This window comes from Podarcis bocagei, assembly GCF_964188305.1.
Source record: "Podarcis bocagei genome assembly, chromosome: 8".
NCBI classification, from domain to species: Eukaryota; Metazoa; Chordata; class Lepidosauria; order Squamata; family Lacertidae; genus Podarcis; species Podarcis bocagei.
Genome location: NC_138133.1, coordinates 69,317,390 through 69,342,500, shown reverse-complemented (window position 1 = coordinate 69,342,500; position 25,111 = coordinate 69,317,390). Strand labels below are relative to the sequence as shown.

At 43.9% G+C, this 25,111-nt stretch overlaps 1 protein-coding gene and 1 long non-coding RNA gene across 4 annotated transcripts; one reads left to right on the top strand and one right to left on the bottom strand.

Moving 5' to 3' along the window:
- The first annotated feature begins 1,215 nt into the window (after positions 1–1,215).
- PABPC1 (poly(A) binding protein cytoplasmic 1) lies at positions 1,216–13,882 on the top strand. 2 transcript variants are annotated; one of them, XM_081204651.1, is made up of 15 exons: positions 1,216–1,423; positions 6,069–6,262; positions 6,358–6,473; positions 6,974–7,113; positions 8,139–8,233; positions 9,103–9,240; positions 9,470–9,565; positions 10,192–10,464; positions 10,735–10,825; positions 10,939–11,049; positions 11,232–11,386; positions 11,615–11,699; positions 12,530–12,660; positions 12,770–12,863; positions 13,455–13,882. In XM_081204651.1, the coding sequence occupies exons 1-14, from the start codon at positions 1,231–1,233 to the stop codon at positions 12,860–12,862; spliced, it is 1,911 nt and encodes a 636-aa protein (XP_081060777.1). In that variant the 5' UTR covers positions 1,216–1,230; the 3' UTR covers position 12,863; positions 13,455–13,882. The 2 variants fall into 2 exon arrangements, with proteins under 2 accessions (XP_081060777.1, XP_081060776.1); XM_081204650.1 differs by having other exon boundaries at positions 13,452–13,882.
- A 703-nt stretch (positions 13,883–14,585) lies between these two features.
- Positions 14,586–25,084, bottom strand: LOC308593177. 2 transcript variants are annotated; one of them, XR_014010816.1, is made up of 3 exons: positions 24,943–25,084; positions 16,820–16,970; positions 14,586–14,767 (listed from the first exon to the last, which is right to left on the bottom strand). It is a non-coding gene; the product is annotated as an uncharacterized lncRNA (long non-coding RNA). The 2 variants fall into 2 exon arrangements; XR_014010817.1 differs by having other exon boundaries at positions 24,999–25,084.
- Positions 25,085–25,111: the final 27 nt, after the last annotated feature.

Here is a 25,111-nt window from a genome sequence, read left to right as displayed (position 1 = left end):
AGATTCCCCCCTCGAGTTTACTTTTTTACCAGCAGCACAGTAAACAACCACGTTCTTCCCTCTCCCTACCAACTAAAATAAAAAAATTCCTTCCAGTAGCACCTTAAAGACCAACTAAGTTAGTTCTTGGTATGAGCTTTCGTGTGCATGCACACTTCTTCAGACCAACACGGCTACCTATCTACTACCTACCAACTAAACAATTCTTTGTTAAAAAAAACACACACGCCCATCTCTGCGCATGCGTTCATGAAACCTGACTGTCATGCGCCCGTCTGAAGCGTTCTTTACGAAAACGCTTGCTATTCGTAGACCTGTAATAGCCTGCCACTCCCCTTGCGCATGCGTTTTGTACAAAGGTTAATGGCCTGCTTTTTAACCGCAAGGAAGCCAGCAGCGCATGCGCTCCTTCTTTCCTCCTTACCGCTGCCCTCCCCACCGCCACAATAGTCCTGTGATCTAGCCGCCTATTCTCTCGTGCGTCTTCCAACTGCCCATGCGCAACCTACTGCCCAACCCCGGGCACCTTTTCGTAAGCCATGGCGTCAGACGCAACCGCCACGCGCTTCTGCTCCGCCCCTTTCGTCCTTCCCTTTTTCTCCCTTTTGTGGCGGCGCGTGCGCGCCGAGCCCTTTCAGTGCGTGGCGAGCTGTATGGTAGAGGCGGCTGGGGGCGGGGCTTGTATATATAGTGCGCGGCCGGGGCGGCGGCCTCCCCCTTGTCCCCCGGCCGCTGAAGGTGCTGTTGTGCGTAGTGTGTGTGCTCCGGCCTTCCCCGGGCACACCAGCTCCGCCGCACCATTTATTACTAAAAGAAAAAAAACCTTTAAAAATCCAAAAAAATCTTAAAAGCCCGAAAAAACCATTAAAAAAAACCCCCCTCGACTACCACCCGCCCCTATCTGAAACCGGCCGGTTTGGTATAAAATAACCCGGTGAAGCGAAGCGACGTCCCAGACCCGGCGCAGCCGAGAGGAGACCCGCCCAAGCCACTACCAAGAGCAGCAGGAAGAAGAAAAAGAGCCGCCGCCGCTTCCAGGAGCAGCAGCAGCAACAACCCGCTCCTCCTCCTCCTCCCGCCGGCAGCAACGAGCGCTCGAGCGGCCCGCCAACCGTCGCCAACCGCCTCCGCGGAGCCGTTGAGTTTCGAACCCGGCGGCCCGTCGCGGCCTCCTCGGCGCTCGCGAGTCTGCCCTGCCTCCTCGCCCCCCCTCCCCGTCCCCCCGCCAGCATGAACCCCAGCGCCCCCAGCTACCCGATGGCCTCGCTCTACGTGGGGGACCTGCACCCCGATGTCACCGAGGCCATGCTCTACGAGAAGTTCAGCCCCGCCGGGCCCATCCTCTCCATCCGCGTCTGCAGGGACATGATCACCCGGCGCTCCCTGGGCTACGCCTATGTCAACTTCCAGCAGCCCGCCGACGGTGAGGAATGGGGAGAAGCGGGGCGGACGGGACGGGACGGGGCAGAGAAGCTGCCGTAGCTGGTCGGGCGATTGATTCCCTTCTCTTATTTTACCCCCCCCCCCCACATTTCGAGGAGCGGGCACATGGGGAAGGAGCGGGTGGGACGGGGACACGTGCGGGGAGGCATTTCCAGGGACTTTGCGGGCGGAATTTGCCCGGTCTTGGGGGTGGGGGCTTGGGGGAGGCTGCCCTCCCGGCCTCCGGCTTCCTGTTCCCGGAGCCATATTCTCGCACCCCCACGAGGGCCGCCGCGCATTCCTCCTCTTCCGCTTCTCCCCGCCTCCTCCACGCGAGTCATCCCCGGAGCATCCATTTTACGGATTAAAGGCGGCCCCTCGGAGAGTCCTGGGCCTGCCTCGCGGCGGCGCTTCCCACCAAGTCTTTTCTCTCAGAGCCCCATTCTCCCCGACCCCGCAAGGACTCGCCCTCCTTCACGTGAAATTATCGAACATTTCTGTCCAGAGGGGGAAATAACTGAGGGGGGTGGTGAGAGAAACACTCGTGTGAGGCCAGCTTTTGCCGCTGCTAGACCCCGCCGCGTTGTGGAGGAGCCGGGAGAGGCCTCGTGGCGGGGAGGAGCCCCCGCGGCACCCGAGCGGGAGGGAGAAAAGGAGGCCTCGTCATCGGCTGGGCCTGCTTTTTTGCCACGGGGCCTCCTTCCGCGAAAAGGCATCTCGGAACCGGCCCTAGTTTCTCGGATCACGAGGCAGGGCCCTTAAGTTGGCGCGTGGGGGGGGGGGGGAGCAGCGACCAGGGCGGGCCTGTCGCCTCGCTTCCGCCGGCTCAATGAGGAAGTCCGAGATGAGAGGCGCCTTGAAGGAAATGCCTGGATAATTAGGGCCTTAAATGGCGACGGAGGAACGGGCGCAAGTGGGTCGTGTGCCCGCGCGAAATAAAACTAGGGCAAGCCACGCTTAATTAGAAGTTTCTGAATTGGGCTACTTGATGCCCTGGGTCGCGGGTACTAATTTATCAACCTTGCATGTAATGAAAAATCCATCAAATTGGTGTATGGGGGGGGGAGTCGATTGTCCACAGACGGGACAGGAAGTTGCAACACCTATCCCTCTTGCTGGCAAACGGAGTTTTAAGAGGCCAATATTGTTGACCATTGCTGGTTGATGAGGGGAAGGTGAGCATTTGCCCAGTCAAGACACCAGAAACGGGAAGGGAGTGGGGTCTTTAAGACGCTCTTTCCAAAGCCTATCTGCTAGTCTTACCTTAAGGCTGACACTTTGAGAGCAGGTGGCCTGGGGTGATGCGTAGAGAAGATTTATTTTTTAATATACCTTTGATGACTTGAACTAGTTTAGTTTCTATTAAATGTCAGATGGTTGTGATAATTTTTTTGGACACATTGGTCCTACACCAAATAGTGTCTGTCTTGACAGCCTATTGCCAAGTTGCATTAGAGCTCTTATCTTTAAGTGAGAAAAATGGGAGAGTGCGTACTTTGGTCCTAAGTTTACACACTTGACAAGAGTAAGCCAATTCACATACATGCATCTAAACTGTGACCAGGAGTGAGCTTACCTGTAGGTATTTTTCTCTAAAGTATTTTGCTATTTTTTTCTATCAGCTTCAAAATAATTTGTCCTTTCTTCTTCTGGGTGATCCATTCAACCAGAGTTCTAGTAAACTCAGTGTAAGAAGTATTCTACTGAGATGGAGCAGCATGTTTTCTCTTTGTGTAGACTCTAGTAAAAAAATGACATTTGTAAATTCTTCAAGTGATGTGAAGAAGCATGTTTTCAATTACCAATATTTCTGAGTTCACAGAAAACTTGTTTAAGCAAAATAAACCTCCTTTGGAGGGGAGAGCTCTTCAACAATTGTCACTTTATTCCAATATAAATGCTAGAAGGAACAAGAATAGGACACTGTCTAATAATTTGAATAAGCATTCCGGGGGGGGGGTTACACTTTTATAGTGACTACACACTTAAAGCAGTGTTGCAAACAGGATCACAAGGAATAGCCACCCATGCTTTGCTCTTTGCTGAATTCTAGCTCCTTATCCCTTCATTACGGGATGTAGGCATGGAAAGGGGCTGTGCTACAGCAGTGCTGTGCTGAGCTGGCAGTTCTCACAGTGCAATCTGTGCCTAGAGAGAGCAAGCAGAGCTGTTGTCTCAGCGCTGCTTTGTACAAAACAGAGATGACAGCCTTGGCTGGCTCAGTGTCCTAAGGTGTACAGAAAGCTTTGCAGAGCCATTACCTTTGCATCCCTCTCCCTACCAGTGGAATAGCCAACTGTCAGAGACTGGCTATTTTTTCTAGTAGGTTGTTAGCTGGGGCTTGCTATCTGAGTTGAAGATTCTGCCTCTTTACAGAGCAATAAACTTAGGCAGAAATGCAACTGTTAACTGGGAGTCTCCACTCAAGCTTTTTCAATCTGCACAGGTATTAGGTGGCACTGCTTGCTAACTGAATTCATAGCTTGGGTAGTTTGCCATTCAGATGCTTACCTAGAGACAGTTGATTTACAGGATCATATCCAGGAATCATGACATAGGATTTGTGATTTAACTGCTTGCAGTAATTGTGGAAGGTCAGGAAATACAGGGAAAAGGTTGTAACAGCATGGACTTCTACAGATAGCTGCTCTTTAAATCTTAGCACAGCCAGTTCCTAAGGCTGCCAAAAGCTCCTGGTAATGCTTGAATGAGCTGCTGGGCAGAAAAGCAGCTTGGGAGTATGAGAAATGGTGGGTCTTCTCCAGTTGTTTCATTGCTCTGAGCAGGGACATGGGTGGGTAGGGAAGAAAGGTGCCACTTGGTTCATAGAGCCTAGCCAGACATACCGTATTTTTCGCTCTATAGGACGCAATTTTTCCCCTTCAAAAATGAAGGGGAAATGTGTGTGCGTCCTATGGAGCGAAGACGCCATAGCCCTGCGACCCTCTCCCGGCTGGAGAGGTGACGCGCGGCTATGGCAGGAACCTCTACAGCCCCGTGTCACCTCTCCAGCCAGGAGAGCGCGCGCACGCGGCCAAAGCAGCCCCCCGCGACCCTCTCCCGGCTGGAGAGGTGACGCACGGCTATGGCAGGAGCCTCTACAGCCCCACGTCACCTCTCCAGCCGGGAGAGCGCGCGCGGGGCTAAAGAAGCACCCCGCGACCCTCTCCTGGCTGGAGAGGTGTCGCGCGGCTTTAGAGGCTCCTGCCATAGCCGCGCGTCACCTCTCCAGCCGGGAGAGAGCACGCGGGGCTAAAGAAGCACCCCGCGACCCTCTCCCGGCTGGAGAGGTGTCGCGCGGCTTTAGAGGCTCCTGCCATAGCCGCGCGTCACCTCTCCAGCCGGGAGAGCGCGCGGGGGGCTAAAGCAGCCCCCCGCAACCTTCTCCTGGCTGGAGAGGTGACGCGCGGCTATGGCAGGAGCCTCTTCGCTGCGCCTTTCCGCTGCTCCCTGACCTGCTCTTTGGGGCTGGTAGTGGGCTCCCCCCCCCCCGCCAGCCCCAAAGAGCAGGTCGAAAGGAACCTGAAGCCTGGAGAGCGAGAGGGGTCAGTGCACACCGACCCCTTTCGCTCTCCAGGCTTCCAAGGTAGCTGCCTAAATGGCACCTTGTTTTAGAGCGGGAAAACGAGGGGGAAAGTTCTCCCCCTCTCTGTGCAGCGCCTCGTGCCGCTTCACTGAAGGGGCACTGGGCAGAGAGGGGGAGATTTTTTTTTTCTTGTTCTCCCCCCTCTAAAACAAAGTGCGTCCTATTGCCCGGTGCGTCCTATGGTGCGAAAAATATGGTTGTTTTCCTGTTCAAGTGACAGTTTGCCCCTTCCTTGCCAGGTTAATTTCTGAGTTTGGGGGGGGGGGTCAATGCATGCATCTGATACATAACCCTATTGCTTGTTGGCAATCCTCATGCCATTAACAGACTTGGGAAGTAGCATTATACTGAATAGGACCATAGGGTGGTGCTGTCTACATTGACTAGCAGCAACTCACGCTGGGGCCATTCCCAGTTATAGCTGGGGCTTGAACCTGGGAATTTCTGTTTTCTATGGCTTTTCATCATAGTACTCTGTCTCAGGAACATTCTCATGGATAAGTCGAAATGTTGAGCTTCCACTCTGAAAAGTGCAGTATCATTTGGGATTGGGAGAAGTAACACACTTGAGGGTTGAGGATTTCTCTGCTAACATCATTTTGGGACCATGCAACAGAACTGCAGAAAGCCTAGAGGCACAAGAATAGAAAAAGAGGTTTGATGGCAGTGTGTATGGGACTGTGCTAAAATAGTGCTGAAATTCACATTGGTTTGAAATACATTTAAAAGTGAATGCTTGCGGGAGAGAGGTTCTATTGTACAACCAAAAATCCTTGCACTAGCAAAACTGCTTTACTGAATATTGCCCATTGTCTTCTCCTTGGAATGCTTACCCTGGGTCCAATTTTTACTCCGTCCATTGGAATTGCACTGCCTTTCCTGAACATCACAAATTAGAACAGTGTTTGATTTTGGTGGTGATCCAGAAGCCAAGATAATGTACTGTATATTGTAAGTGGGTGCAAAGACATTAACAATTAATTTTCTTAGTGATATCTGTGTGATATTTGTGTCGCCTTAAAGATTTAAATAATTTAACACTTTCTAACTTCTTTTGCAGCTGAGAGAGCCTTAGATACTATGAATTTCGATGTCATTAAAGGCAAGCCAGTGCGTATCATGTGGTCTCAGCGTGATCCATCTCTACGTAAGAGTGGTGTCGGAAACATCTTCATTAAAAACTTGGATAAGTCAATTGATAATAAAGCTTTGTATGATACATTTTCTGCTTTTGGAAACATCCTCTCTTGTAAGGTGAGTTGAAAGGAAAAAACCTAGAATAGTGATTCAGCCTTGAAATTAGCATAATTACATTCCAGTCATCTGACGTATCCTAATCATTTTCATAGGTTGTATGTGATGAAAATGGATCCAAAGGCTATGGGTTTGTACACTTCGAGACACAAGAAGCTGCAGAAAGAGCTATTGAAAAAATGAATGGAATGCTGCTTAATGATCGTAAAGTGTGAGTTTCCTTATCGCTTAAAAAAATTTTTTTTTAAAGCCGAAATGGATTTAGAAGAGAGATTTTATCAATTATAGTTTCTTGCTTCTAGTGTTGGTTCAGTAATTGGAAATATATGTTCAGAAAACAAAAGGGAGGGAATTATTTCATTCATTGCACAGGAATTGTGAGAGCGACAGTATGTCACAATTGGGGGCAGTCATAGCACATTGCCATGTTTTTTCTGGCTGGGGAAGCACAGCAGAGTAGTATGGCTGCCCCATTCTGAACAATCTGTCTTCCATGACAGATAAGGGAGGCTGGGAGTAGCTTACGCTGCTGTTTCCCTTACCGGGGGAATATTGCAGTGTGCTATGGCAGCAGCTCGCTTGCCAGGAGCTGACACAGGGTATGGGTAAGCACCAGGCTTTGACTATATAAAGTACCTCCTTAATGGAAAGAAAATAATGCCCTGAATCTTGTCAACTTTAAGCAACTTTTCACCTTGCTTTTTTAACTAGGTTTGTTGGAAGGTTTAAATCTCGTAAAGAACGTGAAGCAGAGCTTGGAGCTCGTGCCAAGGAGTTCACTAATGTTTACATCAAGAATTTTGGAGAGGACATGGATGATGAGAGACTTAAGGAACTCTTTGGCAAGTTTGGTAATGTCATTTCCTTTCCATGTATTTGAAAATGATTTAGGACCTGGTGTGATCATAGTGCTTGCACCCAACTGCAGCTTGCCTACCTCAACTCCTGATAATAACCTGCTTTATACAGAGTTGGGCTATTACGGTATTAACCTTTTAGCTGTAGATGGCAGGAAATGAGACAGACACCATCTGCAACCACTTGTTTGTGCCCTTCTGGAGTGCAGATTCCTGCCATTGATTTCAACCTATATGTGTTAGGTTGGCAGCACTATTGAACCAACCAGAGCTTCCACTTAAGGATTTGAAACCAAGGTTCCAAACTGGCTTCAGATCCTTGGAAATCTGAAGGTCTTGGCAATGTAACATGTAAGCTCTGATAAGGCCAAAAACAATAGTTTGCTCTCAAGAAGAGAAGTATTAAGGGGAATATGTGTGATAACACAGCTGCTTGTTTGTTGTCATCTTAACAATTGGTAAGTTGAATAAAACAAGAAAAAACATTCCATTCTTCTACACTGAAAATAGCCAAGTGATTTAATGCAGGGCAGAATAAAATCTCTAGTGTGTGTACTTTAATCTAGCACAATACCAAAAGCAAGTTTACTGTTGGGTTAGTAATAATTGTAAATTACAATCTGTTAAGTCCATGATTGCAATGTTAATTTTCTTCAAGGAGTTAATATTGTAGTATGTCCAAGAAATCAAGGCATTCATTATACAATGAGATCAACAAGGCCAACCAGAGTCTGACATGGCCATGTAATTTGTCAGACTACTAATTTATAACTAGTTGGGAAATTAGTCTCCCAAATGGGTTGCCTTGGCTACAGTTGTCAGTTTATAAATATTCTAAGTTATAAAGTGTTGTCTGCTGAAAACAAGCCTTTTTAGAGAATTAATTTGAATCGTTGGTCATTTGTGCTGTATTTTATTATTTAAAGCTTTTATTATACACTGCCATGATACCTTTTAATAATGTGGTATATTAAGATTATTATAAAGAAAATGTAAAATAAAATTTTTGTACTTTTTAGGGCCTGCCTTAAGTGTGAAAGTTATGACTGATGAGAGTGGGAAATCCAAAGGCTTTGGCTTTGTCAGTTTTGAAAGACATGAGGATGCTCAGAAAGTAAGTCTATACATTTTATAAGAATTTGTCAAGTGTTGTGAGTGGTCACTAATTAACTAAAACGAATGGTTTTGGACACTTATTTAGTGTAACCTGATCTAAAACAGAAGGTGCCTAATTTTAATTTTTATATATCTTTATATTAAATGATTCTCTTATAGATAGTAGGTTTTCTAAAATAGGTCTAATAGTGATCCAAGGAATATTAATCTGTCCTCTAAATCAAGCGAGGGAGCCTTTGGCCCATGGACTAAATTTGGTTTGCCAAGTTTCCTCATTTGACCGAACAGACCTTTCCCAAACTGCCCATCTACCCCACACCTGATGTCAAATGTGATGTCAGGTGTAGGATAGGTAGAGACTGAGCTGGATCCAGTGATTGGAAAGCAGGACCGAACTCCCTTTGTTTCTCTGGAACCTGCTGATTCCCCTGAACCTAACAAAAAGCTGGATGGAACTCCATGTGCATCAGCAGGTCCGACCAATCTACTCACTCATTTGGGTCAAATTTGGGCATTATGACATCAGATGATAGATAAATAGTCCCGCCCACTTGTCAGAGTTGGCTAACAGGGTGAGTGAGGTGCAGATCTGGCCTACTGGACCAAAACATCTCCCCAGTCCTGCTGTAAAATCTGTTGCCAAGTTTACTTCTTCATATAGTGTTCTTACAGTGTGTTATTCCCTCTCATGTGCTAGGAAAATAGAAGCACACTGCCTCAGTCTGTACATTCCATCCACCTAGTTTGTGTGTTTTTAGTTTCCTTGGTTTTTTTACTTGCTCTAGCTTTTTGATTGGGGAACCTGACTTAATGCTATGTGGAATCAACTATGACAAACAAGTTAAAGTACCTTTTTTATTTGTGAAGGCTGTAGATGAGATGAACGGAAAGGAACTCAATGGAAAACAAATATATGTTGGTCGAGCTCAGAAAAAAGTAGAAAGACAAACAGAGCTAAAGCGCAAATTTGAACAAATGAAGCAGGACAGGATCACCAGATACCAGGTAGGATGTTAACTGAATATTTGGGGGAGGAAAGGTTTATTGGTGTGGGGGGTGGTTCTTGTTTTTATTAAGCATTTTGTGGTTTTTATATGCTATTTTATGTTGTGAACTGCCCTGAAATCTACAGGTGAGGAGTGGTATACAAATTAAATAAATAAATAAATAAATAAATATTTTCACTGGGTTATATGTTCTGCATACTGATCACTTCACCTCCTCAATATTTCAGGGTGTAAACCTTTATGTGAAAAACCTCGATGATGGAATTGATGATGAGCGCCTACGCAAAGAATTTTCACCATTTGGTACTATCACTAGTGCAAAGGTAAATGGCATTTTAATCGGCTTTTAGAGTGACTTGTAGGGAGAGCAACTATCAAGAATTGTTTTTAGTGGTACTTTAAAATTACAAGCTCATTGCATCTACTTGAAAGTAGATGCAATACAGTAGGTACAGTAAATTCTATATATACATACAGATTTGTCTGCAGCAGAACAAAAGCTACGCTGTTAGACTTTCAAAAGCTGTTGATCGGCATTTATTTTAAAACTTCAGAGAAATGAATGTAGAGCCAGGTTTCACTGTTGTGAACAAAAAGGCACATTCTGTCTACAGGAGGCTTTTGATTATTCCACTGTGGAAAAGTGGAAAGTGGGTTTTGTTGATTCTTCCCTCCTCTCTCAGCACCATATCCTACACCTTAACCCTCCAAAGCGGGGGATTTTGAGGGGGATGGGGGAATCTGCAAAAGTTCCCTTAATTCTGCTGAGAGAGCCATCCCCTGAATGAAAATCCCTAGGTATGCTTCTGGCAGCAAAAAGAAACCTAACACATGATTAATTAGTTAGATTATGTTCAGTCACAAGCTGCAATAGAATATAATGAAATAACATTGTTCAGTGTTCTCTACGTTGCATTTTTACGGTTGCATTTTTATTTTATTTTTACAGGTTATGATGGAAGGGGGCCGCAGTAAAGGATTTGGGTTTGTCTGCTTTTCTTCACCAGAAGAAGCAACCAAAGCAGTCACAGAAATGAATGGCAGAATTGTGGCCACCAAACCACTTTATGTAGCCTTAGCCCAACGTAAAGAAGAACGCCAAGCTCACCTCACCAACCAGTACATGCAGAGAATGGCAAGTGTGAGAGCAGTGCCGAATCCAGTCATCAACCCGTACCAGCCAGCGCCTCCTTCAGGTTATGTCATGGCAGCTATTCCACAGGTATGACTTACACTGTGTTCCCTATTACATTTACTCTTATATTTGAGTACAAACGCATACGTTTGCAGTGGACTTACTAGACACATGGTGTGTATTAAATGAGCTTTGAGTGTAAAGATTGAGAAAGCCCAGATTCTTCTTCTATAATAAAGAATAATGAGGCATTTTAATTTGAATGGAATAACTGTTAATTTCCTAATGCATTTTTTTCTGGTACAGCAAAGCACTGAAGCTGACGAATGAAACAAATACATTATTATTTTTTGACAGATGCAAAACCGTGCTGCATACTATCCTACTAGCCAAATTGCTCAGCTCAGACAAAGTCCTCGCTGGACTACTCAGGGTGCCAGACCTCATCGTGAGTGACTTGCTTTTCTTAAGGATTGGGGGGGGGGAGGTTTGGATTTGACCAAAGCTTGATTTGTGTTGGTTCAGAAATGCATACTTACCGTGAATTAATTTCAAATGCAGCTTTCCAGAACATGCCAAGTGCCATCCGCCCAGCAGCTCCCAGACCACCATTCAGTACCATGAGGCCAGCTTCATCACAGGTTCCACGAGTAATGTCAACACAGCGTGTTGGTGAGTTCTGTAGATCAGTTAATTTAAGTATACTGGCTTGATTTGGCATGCTATTAATTGTCTGAAAATTGAAATGTAATGTGTTTTTAAAAGAGTGTCTTAAGCTAGACTGTGAAAGGAGGTCTGCCGAAACAGTTTGAATAGAATATGCTGCTTGGCCTGAAAACAGTCTTTTTTTCCAGCAAACACATCAACACAGACAATGGGTCCACGTCCAGCTGCTGCTGCCGCTGCTGCTACTCCAGCCGTACGCACGGTTCCTCAGTACAAGTATGCAGCAGGTGTTCGCAATCCTCAGCAACACCTTAATACACAACCTCAGGTTGCTATGCAGCAGGTAAGCGTAACAGTTACAGCAGCTTTTTTGTATGGGGTCAGTTATATTAATAACCTGAGCGCTTGCAGAGTTGGACATGCCCAAGCCTATTGAAAACAATAGGGTTAGGTGGACTTGTATGGGGTTAGAAATAATTTTTCTGAGTGACATTCATGCGAATGTAACTTGGAACGTACTACGCAAATGATGTACTCCATTTTAATCCTGTTAAATCTTTTCAAATTCTAGCCTGCTGTCCATGTCCAAGGTCAAGAACCTTTGACTGCTTCCATGTTGGCTTCTGCCCCTCCACAGGAACAAAAGCAGATGTTGGGTAAGTCCGTATTTGGTGGAGAGGTGGGGCTCATGTGGTAAGAGTTGGGGTGTCCGTGCATGGGGGAGGACAGATAGCAGCAGCACCATTTGGCATGTCTTCCTGAGAAGCCCAAAAAGTTAGGGCTGAGTCCAGTGACCCATGAGGGCTGGGGAAGTAGCTGCTGCTGCTTCCTCCAAATAGTTGTGCAGTAGCACACACAGTGATAGGTGGGCTATTCAGCAGTTCCTATTTTTCCACTTCTGCACAAGCAGAAATCATCTTTGGTTACAGTTTTGTTTTTCTTATGTATTTATCCCAGTGTAAGTGTGCTTTTGAATCCAACCCTGCAGGGCCAGGATTTCTAGAAATGTGGCTCCCACTGGGATTGCTTAGGAGAAGTGGGTCCACTACTGAGGGCCCAGTTAACTCTGAAGGGAAGTTGTGCAGAGAAAAGAGGGTATGGGAGTGGGAGAAAGAATAAATCTGAAGAGTTTAGAAGCTGGGTGAGTGAACTCCCTGAGTGTGTTAGGGTGGAAGAAGGTATAATTGGAGAAAGGGATGTGATTTCATAACCTTACAAATTGTTGAGTTGATAATGGGCATCTACTATTAGGATCTGTGTTTTAACCATAAATGTCTGCTTGGCTAATTATTATAGTTTTCCAGTTCTAGTAACTTAGTTGGGTTTATTCTTTTAAAAAAACTTCTGCCATTCTGCTAAAGGGGTAAAAAAATACTGAAATGTAGATGGCTAACGTATTCATTTTGAGGCATGTTAAAAGGAAATCTATTTGGAATAGTATTAAGAGGCAAATATAAACCTTGCAAACTTGTCAACTGTTTTCTAGGAGAACGTCTTTTCCCTCTTATTCACGCCATGCACCCTACTCTGGCGGGTAAAATCACTGGTATGTTGTTAGAGATTGACAATTCTGAACTTCTCCATATGCTTGAGTCTCCTGAATCTCTCCGTTCGAAGGTAGGTAGATTCTTTTGTCAACGGTATTTTTTTCCTTTAAGTGCAGCTTATCTTGTAAACTAGCTTGCCTTTACAGTAATGTTAATAACATTGTTTTTATCTTAACTAGGTTGATGAAGCTGTAGCCGTACTGCAAGCCCACCAAGCTAAGGAAGCTGCTCAAAAAGCAGTTAACAATCCAGCGGGTGTTCCAAGTGTCTAATGTAAGTATTCTGGAGAAATGGCTTCAAATGCAGGTATAGATGCACCTGTGTGTGTGAAATCATCTGTGACAGTCGTAGGGACTGGTAACTTAGCAAATGGAAAAGATGTTAGCTGAAATTTTGCCCTTGTGCAGCGTTATTGACTATAGGTTGGGTGATATCCATACCGAGTGTAAACCACTAAAATCCATGAACCTTAAGTCTGTTGATTTCAGCGGGCCTCGAGTATGACATTTTGGCAATTATCCTGGTGACACCTCACACCATACTGTACAAAAAATCAGGACCGTGGAAGTTACCTAGCATGCAAAAAAGAAGTAAAGGAATTTATTTCCGTTATTTTTCATATCTTTGTCCAAGTAACTTTGGTGCAAAAATGCAATTCTAATGCATGATGTCTGTGGGCTGACACAGTTTTATCAGTTCCCTCTTGATAAAAAGATTAAGCAAGCTCATGGCATGTACCATATTACACCTGATCCTGGTCAGAGTATGCTGTTTGGTTTTAGTAATATTTAATATAATACAAATCTGTTTTTCTAAAGGAAATATATTTCAGTATTAATATTTTAATTCTTTTGGTTACAGAAGATCCGGGACTACGCATTATAATTTCGCTTCGCCGAAGAAAAATATCTAAACATGGAAAAACTACTAAATATTGAGAAAAACATTGCAAAATATAAAATAAATAAAAAAAGGAAAGGAAACTTTGAAGCTTATGTACACAACAAATGCCAGGACTAGCAAAACTGTTGGTCCTAGATTACCTATTGATTTAAAATACAAAAAAATAGCAAAAGTTAAAAAAACAAATTAATGTTTTATAAACCCAGGAAAAGAATTTTCAGCACAGTACAAAAATTTAAAGCATTCCTTTCTTTAATTTTGTAATTTACTGTGGAAAATGCTCAGAATATCACTACTGTTGTAGTTAACAGTAGAAATTGATAGCTGAGCAAAGAACCATAATTTGGATTATAAGATTCTTGCTTTAATAAAAATTCCTTAAACACTGATCTAATTGCGAGTTTATTTCTACACTTCTAATGAGATGTCAACAATAGAGTTTGGATGTAGATACACAGCAAATTCAGTTGTGGATGAGATTAACCTACATTGAGCTACCTGTTAATGGGGTATCTGTAAGAACGAAAATGGATGAACAACTGGATTCATCTCTTGTAGCTTAAAATTCTTGGCAGCATTTTCTAGAGCTAAATATACAAAGTTTTTTTATTGTAGTGAAATTTAAATAGAAATAATGTGTTTCTATGTATCTTTCTGTTGAGCTGGGGGCAAAATGAAGTTAATTAAATATGAATAGGCTTGGATTAAGCTTGGAAATCAAAATACATAACTTTAATGGTACAAAGGCCCAACAAAAAGGAGCAGAGTAGATTTGGGGAGTAGGCGGACAAGATACAGTGGTGCCCCGCAAGACGGAAAACCCGCTAGACGAAAGGGTTTTCCGTTTTTGAGCTGCTTCGCAAGACGAATTTCCCTATGGGCTTGCTTCGCAAGACGAAAACGTCTTGCGAGTGTTCCGATTTTTTTTCGCTTCCCCCCCCCCCTTTTCTAAGCCGCTAATAGCCTTTTAGCCACTAAGCCTTTAATAGCCGCTAAGCCGCTAATAGGGTTGCTTCGCAAGACGAAAAAACCGCTAGACGAAGAGACTCGCGGAACAGATTATTTTCGTCTTGCGAGGCACCACTGTATGTTAAAAATCAGTAATGGAGTGAATAGAACCGTGCTTGCGTTTTGTTGCAAATCAACATGGTCCAGCTGTCATATATTACTATTAGGTATGCAGTTTACATGTATGCTTCAGGACCCACATGCAATCCTGACACTCAGTTCTAGGGATCTTTTGATAGAGAACGACACACTCCAGTGTTCATCACCTATAAAATTAACAGGCAGCAGAAATTAGAAGGGAATAAAGCTTATTGTCTCAAAAGGGAAGTAGCACATTTACTAAAAAATATTAAGCAATAAAGCAGCACACTAAATATAGTCTGATCTTAGCAGATATTAACCAGTACAAGTAATTGTTAGAAACATTCCTAGGAACACATGAGAAAAAACAATGTGGTCAGGGAAAGGGAGTGGAATTGAATGGGGTGGAAGGAGGTTTGGCTGAAGGGCAGAAAGTGGTATTGCAAGAGAAAAATGGATGCTGATGAGAACTGGTTGCTTTTTAAAAAGAATTAAAAAGAAAGTTTGCGGAGTAAGGTGTTGGCATATATGGCAGGCATGGCCAAACATGGCCCTCCAGGGGACTACAATTCCCATCATCCCTGACCACTGGTCCAGTTGTAGTCCCAAAGCAGCTGGAGGGCCAATTTTGGCCGTGCCTGGCATATGGAGTTAAAATGCTGGCAATTCTGAATCACTGCTAGGAAGCTTGGAGGTTTCTCTGCCCTTCGCTTGCAGGTATATCTCTACAATGCAAGCTGAGTTGCAACCCAACTCTTGTAAAATAAGAAAGGTCTGGTTAGTAGGCTTTGGGGAAAGTTTTTAGCTGAAAATCAAAGGCTTTGGGGCAATGGTTGAAAGTAATGAGGATAGGGAGATCTGAGATTTTGAGGTGAGAGAACAGGAATGAATGAGCACAACAAGGAAAAGAAAATGAGTCTCCAAGAAAGGATCTCTGATTGAGTTTCAGACAAGTTGCGGATGTTGGACAGCTGGATCTGAGAGCAAGTGTAATACAATAAGCCTGTAACTTGCATACATTCAGCTTTATGCGCTTCTCCCAAAAATAAAAAGGGTGTGGGGGGGGGGACCTTTGTTCCAATGGTGGGTGGGACTGCCAGCGTGTTTTGACCATGTGCAATTTTGGCTTTAGGTGCGATCCCTGCAACATAACCCTTGCATAACTTAGGGGCTTACTGTACCTTATTCTGCAAGGCTGGGGTTGAGTGTGTTGGAGGTGAGAGTAACCTATTGAAAGGGGAGGCGCTTACAGGGAAGTTCATTGGTGCAGATGATATATTTTGATATCTGAAACTAGTGCTTATCTGTTAGTCGTTTTAAAAAACCCAACCCTGATAACAGAGGATGAGGAAGGAGTGATGTTTGGTGACCCTATTATGTGCTGTTCCTGAAGGAGTGTGACACAAAGGATTTCCAAGGGGGGGAGAGAGACAGGATTCATTTGGCTCCTTGACATAAAAGTGAGGTCCGGCACATGACTGACCTCTACAGACATTACTTTAGTTGTTACCACATGCCAGGATCGTTTTTCTGACCCACCACCTCAATTTTCAAGGTTCAGGAGTGAGTTCCATTGCTGAAATAGCCAGTGTGACACCGTCCATGCCTAAGAGGGAGATATCAATAGGTTTGAGAGGGAGGCCCCAAGGCTTGCAGATTAATAGGGGACCCTGCCAAAAAAAGAGCCCAGTGACGGCTGGAGCATGTGTGTTGGGCGTGGTGAGGAATGATCAAATACAAAAGGGCTGCTCATTTCAGCAGCACAGTATGTAGTTAGCAGATTGAGAAGAAAATATATAACACTGAAACCTAAAATGGACTTCTAAGTGTTTACAGGGATAAAAACCATTTACACAAACATTACAGTATAAATGTCCATAATTAAAATACACAGGATAAGTGCATACTCTTAGAATTCTAGACAGTAGGCATGGACATTTTATCCTTCAACAATGGCTAACAATGCCATCAATGCAGACCACGTTTGTTAGGAAGCAATCCCCATTGAGCTCAAATGAACTTAAATCCCAGGTATGTGCACATAAAATATATAGATTTTGAACTGGAGAGGGGGAGCATCTCAAAATGACCTTCGAGATTAAAATCAACTGTAAGGGAAAGGATTATCTGAGGTTCCATTGTACTGTAATATACCATTCGTCCTGTAGTGAGTGATCACCAAAGAATAAAAAAGTTTTTGCAACACTATCTTCTATACAACCTGTTAGAACATGTACCTTATAACTTCAAGTTTGGTCCATTTTGCTGTAGGGTTCTATCCTGCGTCTTTTCCCCCTGTGTATATATTGACATCTGAATGAGTACAATTACTGTTTAGAGCAAGCTCAGGATCAGGATTCCATTTGGGCACAGGCTACCGTTAGAGAACTGTAGGGAGTAGAATGGTTGCAGTTAAACCCTGGGTTTTTGGCTTGTGCTGCTGTAAAAGCCAATCCCAGTTAGAGGCGAATGCCCCCCACTTCCCAGTGCCATGCAAATAAAATAAGGCTGCTTTTCTGGTGAACATTCAATGTTTTCTAGATCAGTTTGCAGGGCTCGGGTAAACCATGGATATGAGATCGTTTCCTAGCTCAAGAGTAGCTGACTCAGGAGTATTCTTGTAAGTCATTTGTATGTCAAGGAACAAGGGTGCTGATCAAGCCTTCAGAATAATTCCTTGGAATTAGTCACATGAACAAACACACAATGTAGTGCAAATTTGAAGGTCCCAGGGTTGGCACGCAGGGCCTTGTACGAGAGTCTATCTGCCACTGGGTGGTGCTATCCCAGAAATTTCCATATAGGTATATTTGGGATTTTAAAAAAATAACTGCTGCTTTGTCACCTGTATGCTTCTACACTTGAGATGTGCTTTTTAATTTATAGCGCAGAACTATCCCGAGCTGTCAGGAAGATCCTTGACAAGATCTACCTACACATGAAACCCTTGCTCAATTTTGAATCTGTCTGAGCTGAGCTCATTTCATATTCTTGCACTATTGTATGACATGGGCGGTTTGCACTATGCAATGGTATCTGTGGTTTTCCTTTCTCCTTTGTTTTCTTCCATCACCAAGGTGTGAGAATGCTGAGCTGAGAAAGAATTATGTAGCCTTGCTTGTTGCAAGTAGAAATCAGACTTTGAGGCCAATGGATATGGTTTGGCAGGGAGTTCAGATAAGAAAATGTGCCAAGACTTGGCCCTTGGGCTGGCTGGGAGCCGTGCATAATTTGCAGGGCAGATTGCTCGATCCAAAGAATGGACTATAAGGAAAATAGCCAGCGATAGTATTCAGCAAATGATTGTGTAAGCAATAGTAGAACAGTTCATGCAATGTTGGAATAGGCAAAGCTCTGGCAGCTCTCATGCTTCCCCTTGCACATGATTTTCAGAAATGCAATAATATATTTTGGATTTAGGCTATGCACACACTATATATTTAAGGTGCATTTTTTGCCTCTAAAAATTCTGATCATTGTCGTTTGCAGGGAACTTGCAATTCTGTGAGGCGAAAACTAAGACGCCCAGAATTCATTGAGGGAAATGTGTGTATACACAGCCTTAGTTTCCCTTTTGTCATACAACACTTAATTTAAAAAAAAATTAAATATTTTTTTAAAAATAAGTCCCTCTGTGATTCAAAGACACTGACATATAGAAAGGCTCCTCTGGATCCAACCCAGAGTGCTTTAAATCCAGTATATAAATCCTGCTAATAAATAGAAGTGACTAACAGTGTTTCTCTTCAGAAATACTTCTTTCTCCAATTATACTTTAGTTAGGATTTTGAAACAGGAGAGGATGGACTTACAATGTAAAGGTGGGGAAATTTTCTTAAGGTTTTAAGTTTAAGGCTGACAGGAGGGGGGGGGACAACAGAGGGGGATGTTTGAAGAACTAAGACACATTTTTTAAGATAATAGTTTTGAATTCTACTTGGAGGTCCAGCAAACCATAATTTGCTTTGCGACTTTTAAAAAAATATGTCCTATTCATGTCCCATTATCTCTGCAGTCACATACAGTATATGGGTTCTTGGCTTGCACCCTAGTGTAGATGCTGTTTATTGGCACATCGCATTGCAAAAGCAATGAATGCACATTAAGATGAATGATAGAACCATAGAATTTTAGAGTTGGAAGGGACCTGAGGATAATCTAGTCCAGCACCCTGCAAGGCAGGAATATGCAGCTGCCCCATACAGAGATCGAACTCTCAACCTTTGCATTATCAGCACCATGCTGTAACTAACAAGATGCATCTTCAGTTGCTGTGCATTCAGTGAGGCTTCTGATTCAACTCTCAAGTCCTTCACCACTCAAGGTGGTGTTGCCCTTTCTACTTTAAAGAATCTTTTGCACGAGGGAGAAACTGGGTTCAGAAGTCCGCGCAAGGACATGCAATTCTCCATGCGCAACCCCCTTCTTACTAAACTCCTAGTCAAGGAAGCGAGAGAACATGTAACCTTACATCAGCAACCTGCAAACCTGGCAGCATGTGAGTCCATGCTCAGGGGCAGGTCTTCTAAAATAGAGATTTGTTGCATATAACAGGGGTTCCTCCATCTATCCCTGTCCTTTCCTCTGGTTTGGTACCTAGTATGGCAAGGCAGTATGCCCACGTTACAGAGTTATGTTGATGTATCAGCCTCACTTTCATTTAAAAAAATATTTTTAATTGTTTTCTGTTACAACAGCAAACACCAACAAACGGAACATTTGTGTTCTCGCATTCACAATATCAAATCAAGACAACCTTGCATTAAGGTTTTCTCCTTGTCTATGAATGTCTTGTTTTTTACACAGAGCTTGTGAAAAATCTGCTGCAGCTCCCCTCACTGCTGCTTGTGTGTAACAGTCAGCATTTTCTTTTCTGGGTGTTATCCTGCTTGCTCAGCGGTTCTCTTCTGTCTCGTGTCTTACTAACGTACATTTCATTCCTAAGTAAAAACTTGTGCCTGAGTTTGCTTATTTCCTCCTTCCTCCCAATCCATTTTCCTTTGCCATCTAACACTGTAGCCCTGAGGGTAGGCTCTTTTTTAAAAAAATATATCTGTAAGCCACTTTGGGAACCATTTTTAGTGGGATACATCTTTAAATAAATAAAAATAAAAAATAAAAAAATAAAAAAATTATTTTGACTATGGCAGACCAACACGGCTACCTATCTACTACTTTAAATAAATAGATTTTTCTAAGGCTCGTATTAGCCCAGCTGGAAGAGAGCTTGACCCACTTACTAGTATGTGCACTTACACCAATTATGCTTGCTTTACTAGTCGTCCAGTCCTTTGACCACGGTGCATAATTTTTAAGAGATATGCTAGAGTTAAACTATACCTGGAAGTTTCATTTGCATATAGTGGAGGCCGGTCCACTGGGGGCAAGTGGGGCACTGCCCCACCAACCTCAGTCTGGATTCAGCCAGCCTGCCATCTTACTTACAACCAATGGGGGGGTCTGCTTGTCATTGGCTCTGGCTCCACCCACTATTGGTCTTCCAACTTTCTGCCCTAACACTGCCATTGGGCACACCAGCCCACAACTACATGCATAATTTGGAATCTCTTCTCCCTAATCCCAGATATTCTGGATTAATCCTTGTTCTTTGTAAAACAGCCCTTTGTCTACACACTCAGAGGCAGTGAGAGGTTCTGTTTCCCACCTCCTTGCCCACTCTCCACAAATTGTGAAATGGTTTCAGATAATTGAAAGCTGCGCTGAAAATATACTAGCATTAGTCTCTCGGTCTCATTTTACAACCTGCTGGGCATTTCTTCCATGTACTAAAGGGATGGGGAAATGTAGCCGACTCAAATTAAACCGGCTGAACAATGATAATTTAAGAACTCTGTTCAAAAATAGAGAGCTGCATCAGTCTGAAGGATGTCATTGTAATTAGAGAACAACACACTCTAACTCTGTTACAGTGGTACACTGCAGCAAAAAGACAAGAGTAACAAAATCTACCTGAAATTCTGCACCAAGAAGGTTTCATTCAAAAACCAAAACAAATTATGCATATTTCTCATATAGAATCATAGAATGGGAAGGGATCATAGCGTTGGAAGGGACCACAAGCACCTTCTAGTCTAGCCTTAATTTACATTGTTTGTTTGTAAAGTATTTATGTACCACCATATAATAAAATATCAGGGTGGTTGGTGTTCAACGATAAAGTGTAAAGCACCATAAAAAATAATGCAATGTAGCTTTTTTCATTCAGATAGCTGCACTATCTGGTCCAATTGGACCTTGGAAGTTAGAAATCCTGCTGAGTCTCTAATTATGGCAGTTTCACCAGGAATTCCTCATAAACTTGGAAGCCTACCTGCTGAGCCTCTTGAGTTTTGTACCCAATGCTGCATGACTGCATGGAACTGCAGAATATACACAGACCTAAGATGAGGAATTAACTAAGGTTGTGTATGTGCTGCTATTTCAGTGTGCTCTCACTGAAGGGGTCTGAAGCCATGTGGCAGAGTTGGGTACTATGAGGCTCTGTGAGAGGCAACCCCCCTCCCCAGCCCTTGTGCTGCCTTCCCAATGGCAGGGAAGGAGGTAGAAAGGCTCTGGCAGAGTGCTAGAGCCCTCCCACCCCATTCCCAAAGCTGGAAAAGCACTAACTAGGCTTTGGAAAGGAGGCAGAAGACCTCTAGGACCCTGTCAGAGCCCTTACACCTCCTTCCCAAAGCTGTGCACTTCCTGGGCTTTGAGATGGTGCTGCCTCAGCTCAGTGCATGTGCACCAGTCGCCCAGCCTTATGTCCACCTCTGGGTTAGCCGCAATGCATAGTTTCTTGAGAAACACTGCTGTTTGATGTGTCCCTCCTCAAACCAGCTTCCATCTGATGTGAAAATGTCAGTTCGGCTGAGGTGTGTACATTTGAGGTAGCCACTGTGCATGTGTAGATCACAGCTGCATGAACAGAAGTTGCTTTGGAGGTGGGTTCAGGTGTGGGGAAAGCAAATTGGTAATATGCACCAGGCGAAGACATTCCCAACCCCTCTCTGGTGTGTACAGCAACATGCAAATGCCACTTGAAACTTGAGTGGAGGGAAATGACCTTGCTGTGTTTCAAACCGCTAATGTGCACATAGCCTAACAAGTAAAGAAGGAGACATCTCATATGCTTCCAGGCTGAATGTAGTTTAAAATTCAGAAAGAAATACAGAATTTTAGAGGAAGGAAAATTTTCAATACTTACAAAGTGAGAGCAAAAAAAAGCATGTCCTAACAATGCCTGTGTGATTGGGATTGTACCCCACTGTGCATCAAATAGAGATCAAACCCGGACAGGCAATGAGGGTGTGTACAACGTCCAACAACTCACTCTCTATATATACATATATCACAAAACTGCATGGCCTGCTTGGACAAGTAATGGAATGTGGTTAAGCAAGGGGGGGGGGAGAAGTGTCTTACATCCTCATCACAAACAATGGCATAAGCTATATTCACAAAGTCTCAGGGATGCCACTCCTGCAACCACAATCCATGTTTCATTTAACAAATATTATGGACATGTACTGCAGCTGGTGAAGGGTTCAATGGTTGTGTTTTACAGGCCTTTAACAGCCACCTTACACAGAAATTAAAATGGTCACTTCATCCACTATGGATGCTCAGGGCGACAACAGCATGTTCAGGACAGCAGACAGAAGAATAAATGGTGGAAGAACATCAATTCAAGGGGGGGGGATTAAAGCAACAGAAATGTATGCAGGGAAGTGGTTTATTAGGCCAAATGCATGTTGACAAAACTCTTCAGGGGCACATCGTGAAACAAAATGGTAGACAGAAGAAGGATCAATATCCAGCTGAAAACAGGATACAGAAAGTACACTGGTGTCACGTCTGTCTACAATTTTGTCTCATGCTTCCCCTGAAGAAGTCCTTTCTCAAGATGTGTTGGGCATAGTAAACCACCTCCCTGTGTACCAGAGTCTCAACTCTTTTTTTGTTCCCTTGCTGAATTTCCGTCATGCAGCTTTTTAAGACCCAGGAACAAAAGGTGATAGCCTTACTATCTCTATATAATCTAAATGAGCCTAGGAATGTAAGAAGCTGCCTTATACTGACAGCACAGACTGTTATTGGTCCTTGCACCTCATTACTAGTTTCTCAGAAGTCAAGGTTGACCCAAGACATTTTACTGCCCAAGGGAAACTTTGCTGTGGGACTCCAACTCTCATCAAGTCTGCCTGGTCAGGGATGATGAAACTTATATTCTAAAATATCTGGAGGGTCACAGGTTCCATTCCCAAGGCTGGAATGTTAGATGAGAGAGAAGAGCAATTTTCAGCATAAAATCCCCACTCAGCCATGAAGCTCTCTAGGTGTCCTTTGAAAAATAAAATTCCCCCAGGACTTTATTATGAAGTTAAAATAACAGTTCAGTAAGAAAATGAAATGGTAATTCCCCCCTTTATTTTATCTCATATTTTTCTCTGCTTGTCCTTGTGCCAGTCACTGAGTGCTTTCAGACAACTTGCTTACTGCGCATTCATCCTTGTGTGCAGATCAGATGATGTTGGCTGTTTAATGACCATTCATGCTGATTTGGTTGCGGGGTCAACAGATGATGTTGCATCAAAACAAGCGCTAATCCACATTTCCCAGTGCAATTTCGCATTGCTTTCATTGCAAAAAAAAGTCCAATTTTGGTGGTGCAGGTTTGTTGTGCAAGACCTCCTCCCAACCCAATTTGTGTGTCCTGAATTTGCTGGTATCTGATTGAATTCCACCCAGAAATAGGGACAGTCTTGAAGCACCCACTGTTTCTCAACTGGACCTGCCGCAGACACAAGGCTGCTGGTGTGAGTATAAAATGGAGGGGGCAGAACCACAGCGCCATGCCTTGAGCAGGTTCTGTCCACGCATGGGACTCCTGCATTGAACTAGATGATACTCAGTGTCCCTTCCAATTCTAAAATTCTATGATTCTATGAGGAACTCACAGGGCTGGATTAAGACCTTTAGAGGCCCATAGCACTTAAAAGATTTTGGTGCTCCCATGTAGATCTAAATTCAAATATAAACAATAATAAACTATAAAATATTGTCTTCTGCAATTACTTTATAAAGTTCAGCACGACTTAATCTTGTTTTTGCTGCACTGAACCTATGACACACATATTGTGGGAGCCTTTTTCTGTGGAACCTGTTCAGCTGTACCACATGGTCTGTGGAAATTTTCCAGCATAAATTTTCCCCTTCCCTTGATGCTCGAAGCACGTGCTTCATTATTTTGCTTAATGCTGTGGTTCCCAACGTGGGGCACACACACCACAGGGGAGCAATTTGATTTTTAAGGGGGGCAATTCAAGAATTGAGTTATTAACAGTTAATGGCCTTTTAGGCTTCCTCCACGTGAATAATTCACTTTTTAAATAATAAAAATTACAGTTTATGTCACCGGGGGGGGGGGGCATCAGGATTTTAGAGATGCTTAGGTGGGGCATGGCCACAAAAAGGTTGGGAACCACTGGCTTAATGGCTAACGCAGCCCTGGCACCTTGGAGGAAAGGCAGGATATAAATGTACTAAATGGGTAAAAAGGATACCGGTAGATTAGCAAATTCTTTTGTGGGAGGCTTCATACAATGAGGCAGTGCTGGATTTATGTGTAAGCTAAACAAGCTACAGCTTAAGGCCCCACTCTCTTGGGGGCCCCCAAAAAATTTAAAGGAAAAAAATGGATGTACATTTCCAAAATATAAGATAAAAAAACCAATAAAATAAAACCTACATACAGCAACAGTGTTTTGTGTTGTGTAGGCGCCTATGATGTAATGGTCCCCGCCTGCTAGCCTGCTCCCTAAAATATTCAACACAAAAAACAGTGACAATTTGTTGTTGACAAAGGACAGCTGGGCATAGAAAGGGTCCGTTACCTTCAGTAGCTTAAGGTAAAGGTAAAGGGACCCCTGACCATTAGGTCCAGTCGCGGATGACTCTGGGGTTGCGGCGCTCATCTTGCTTTACTGGCCGAGGGAGCCGGCGTACAGCTTCCGGGTCATGTGGCCAGCATGACTAAGCAGCTTCTGGCGAACCAGAGCAGCGCACGGAAACGCTGTTTACCTTCCCGCTGGAGTGGTACCTATTTATCTACTTGCACTTTGACATGCTTTCAAATTGCTAGGTTGGCAGGAGCTGGGACCAAGCAACGGGAGCTCATCGTCGTGGGAATTCAAACCGCCGACCTTCTGATAAGCAAGTAGCTTAGGGCTACTGACCTTCTGATCAGTAGCTTAGGGCCTCATCAAACCTAAATCCGGCCCTGCAACGAGGGGGGCATCGCTTGCTCAGGCTATTCTCCCCCCCAAAAAAATTCAATATACACCGTGTACTGTAGTACCTTATCTGCCACATGGTGGGAAATACACCTTTTGGATAGTGGTGAGGGCTCCCTACCCGGTTTGTCTTTCTCAAGGAGCGAAGCCAAGCCAGCCAAGAGATTTCCCTGGCGCGGCCGCCCCACGACCTCCACCTGCTGCTGCTGCTGTTGCTACGCCTCGCCTGGCCTG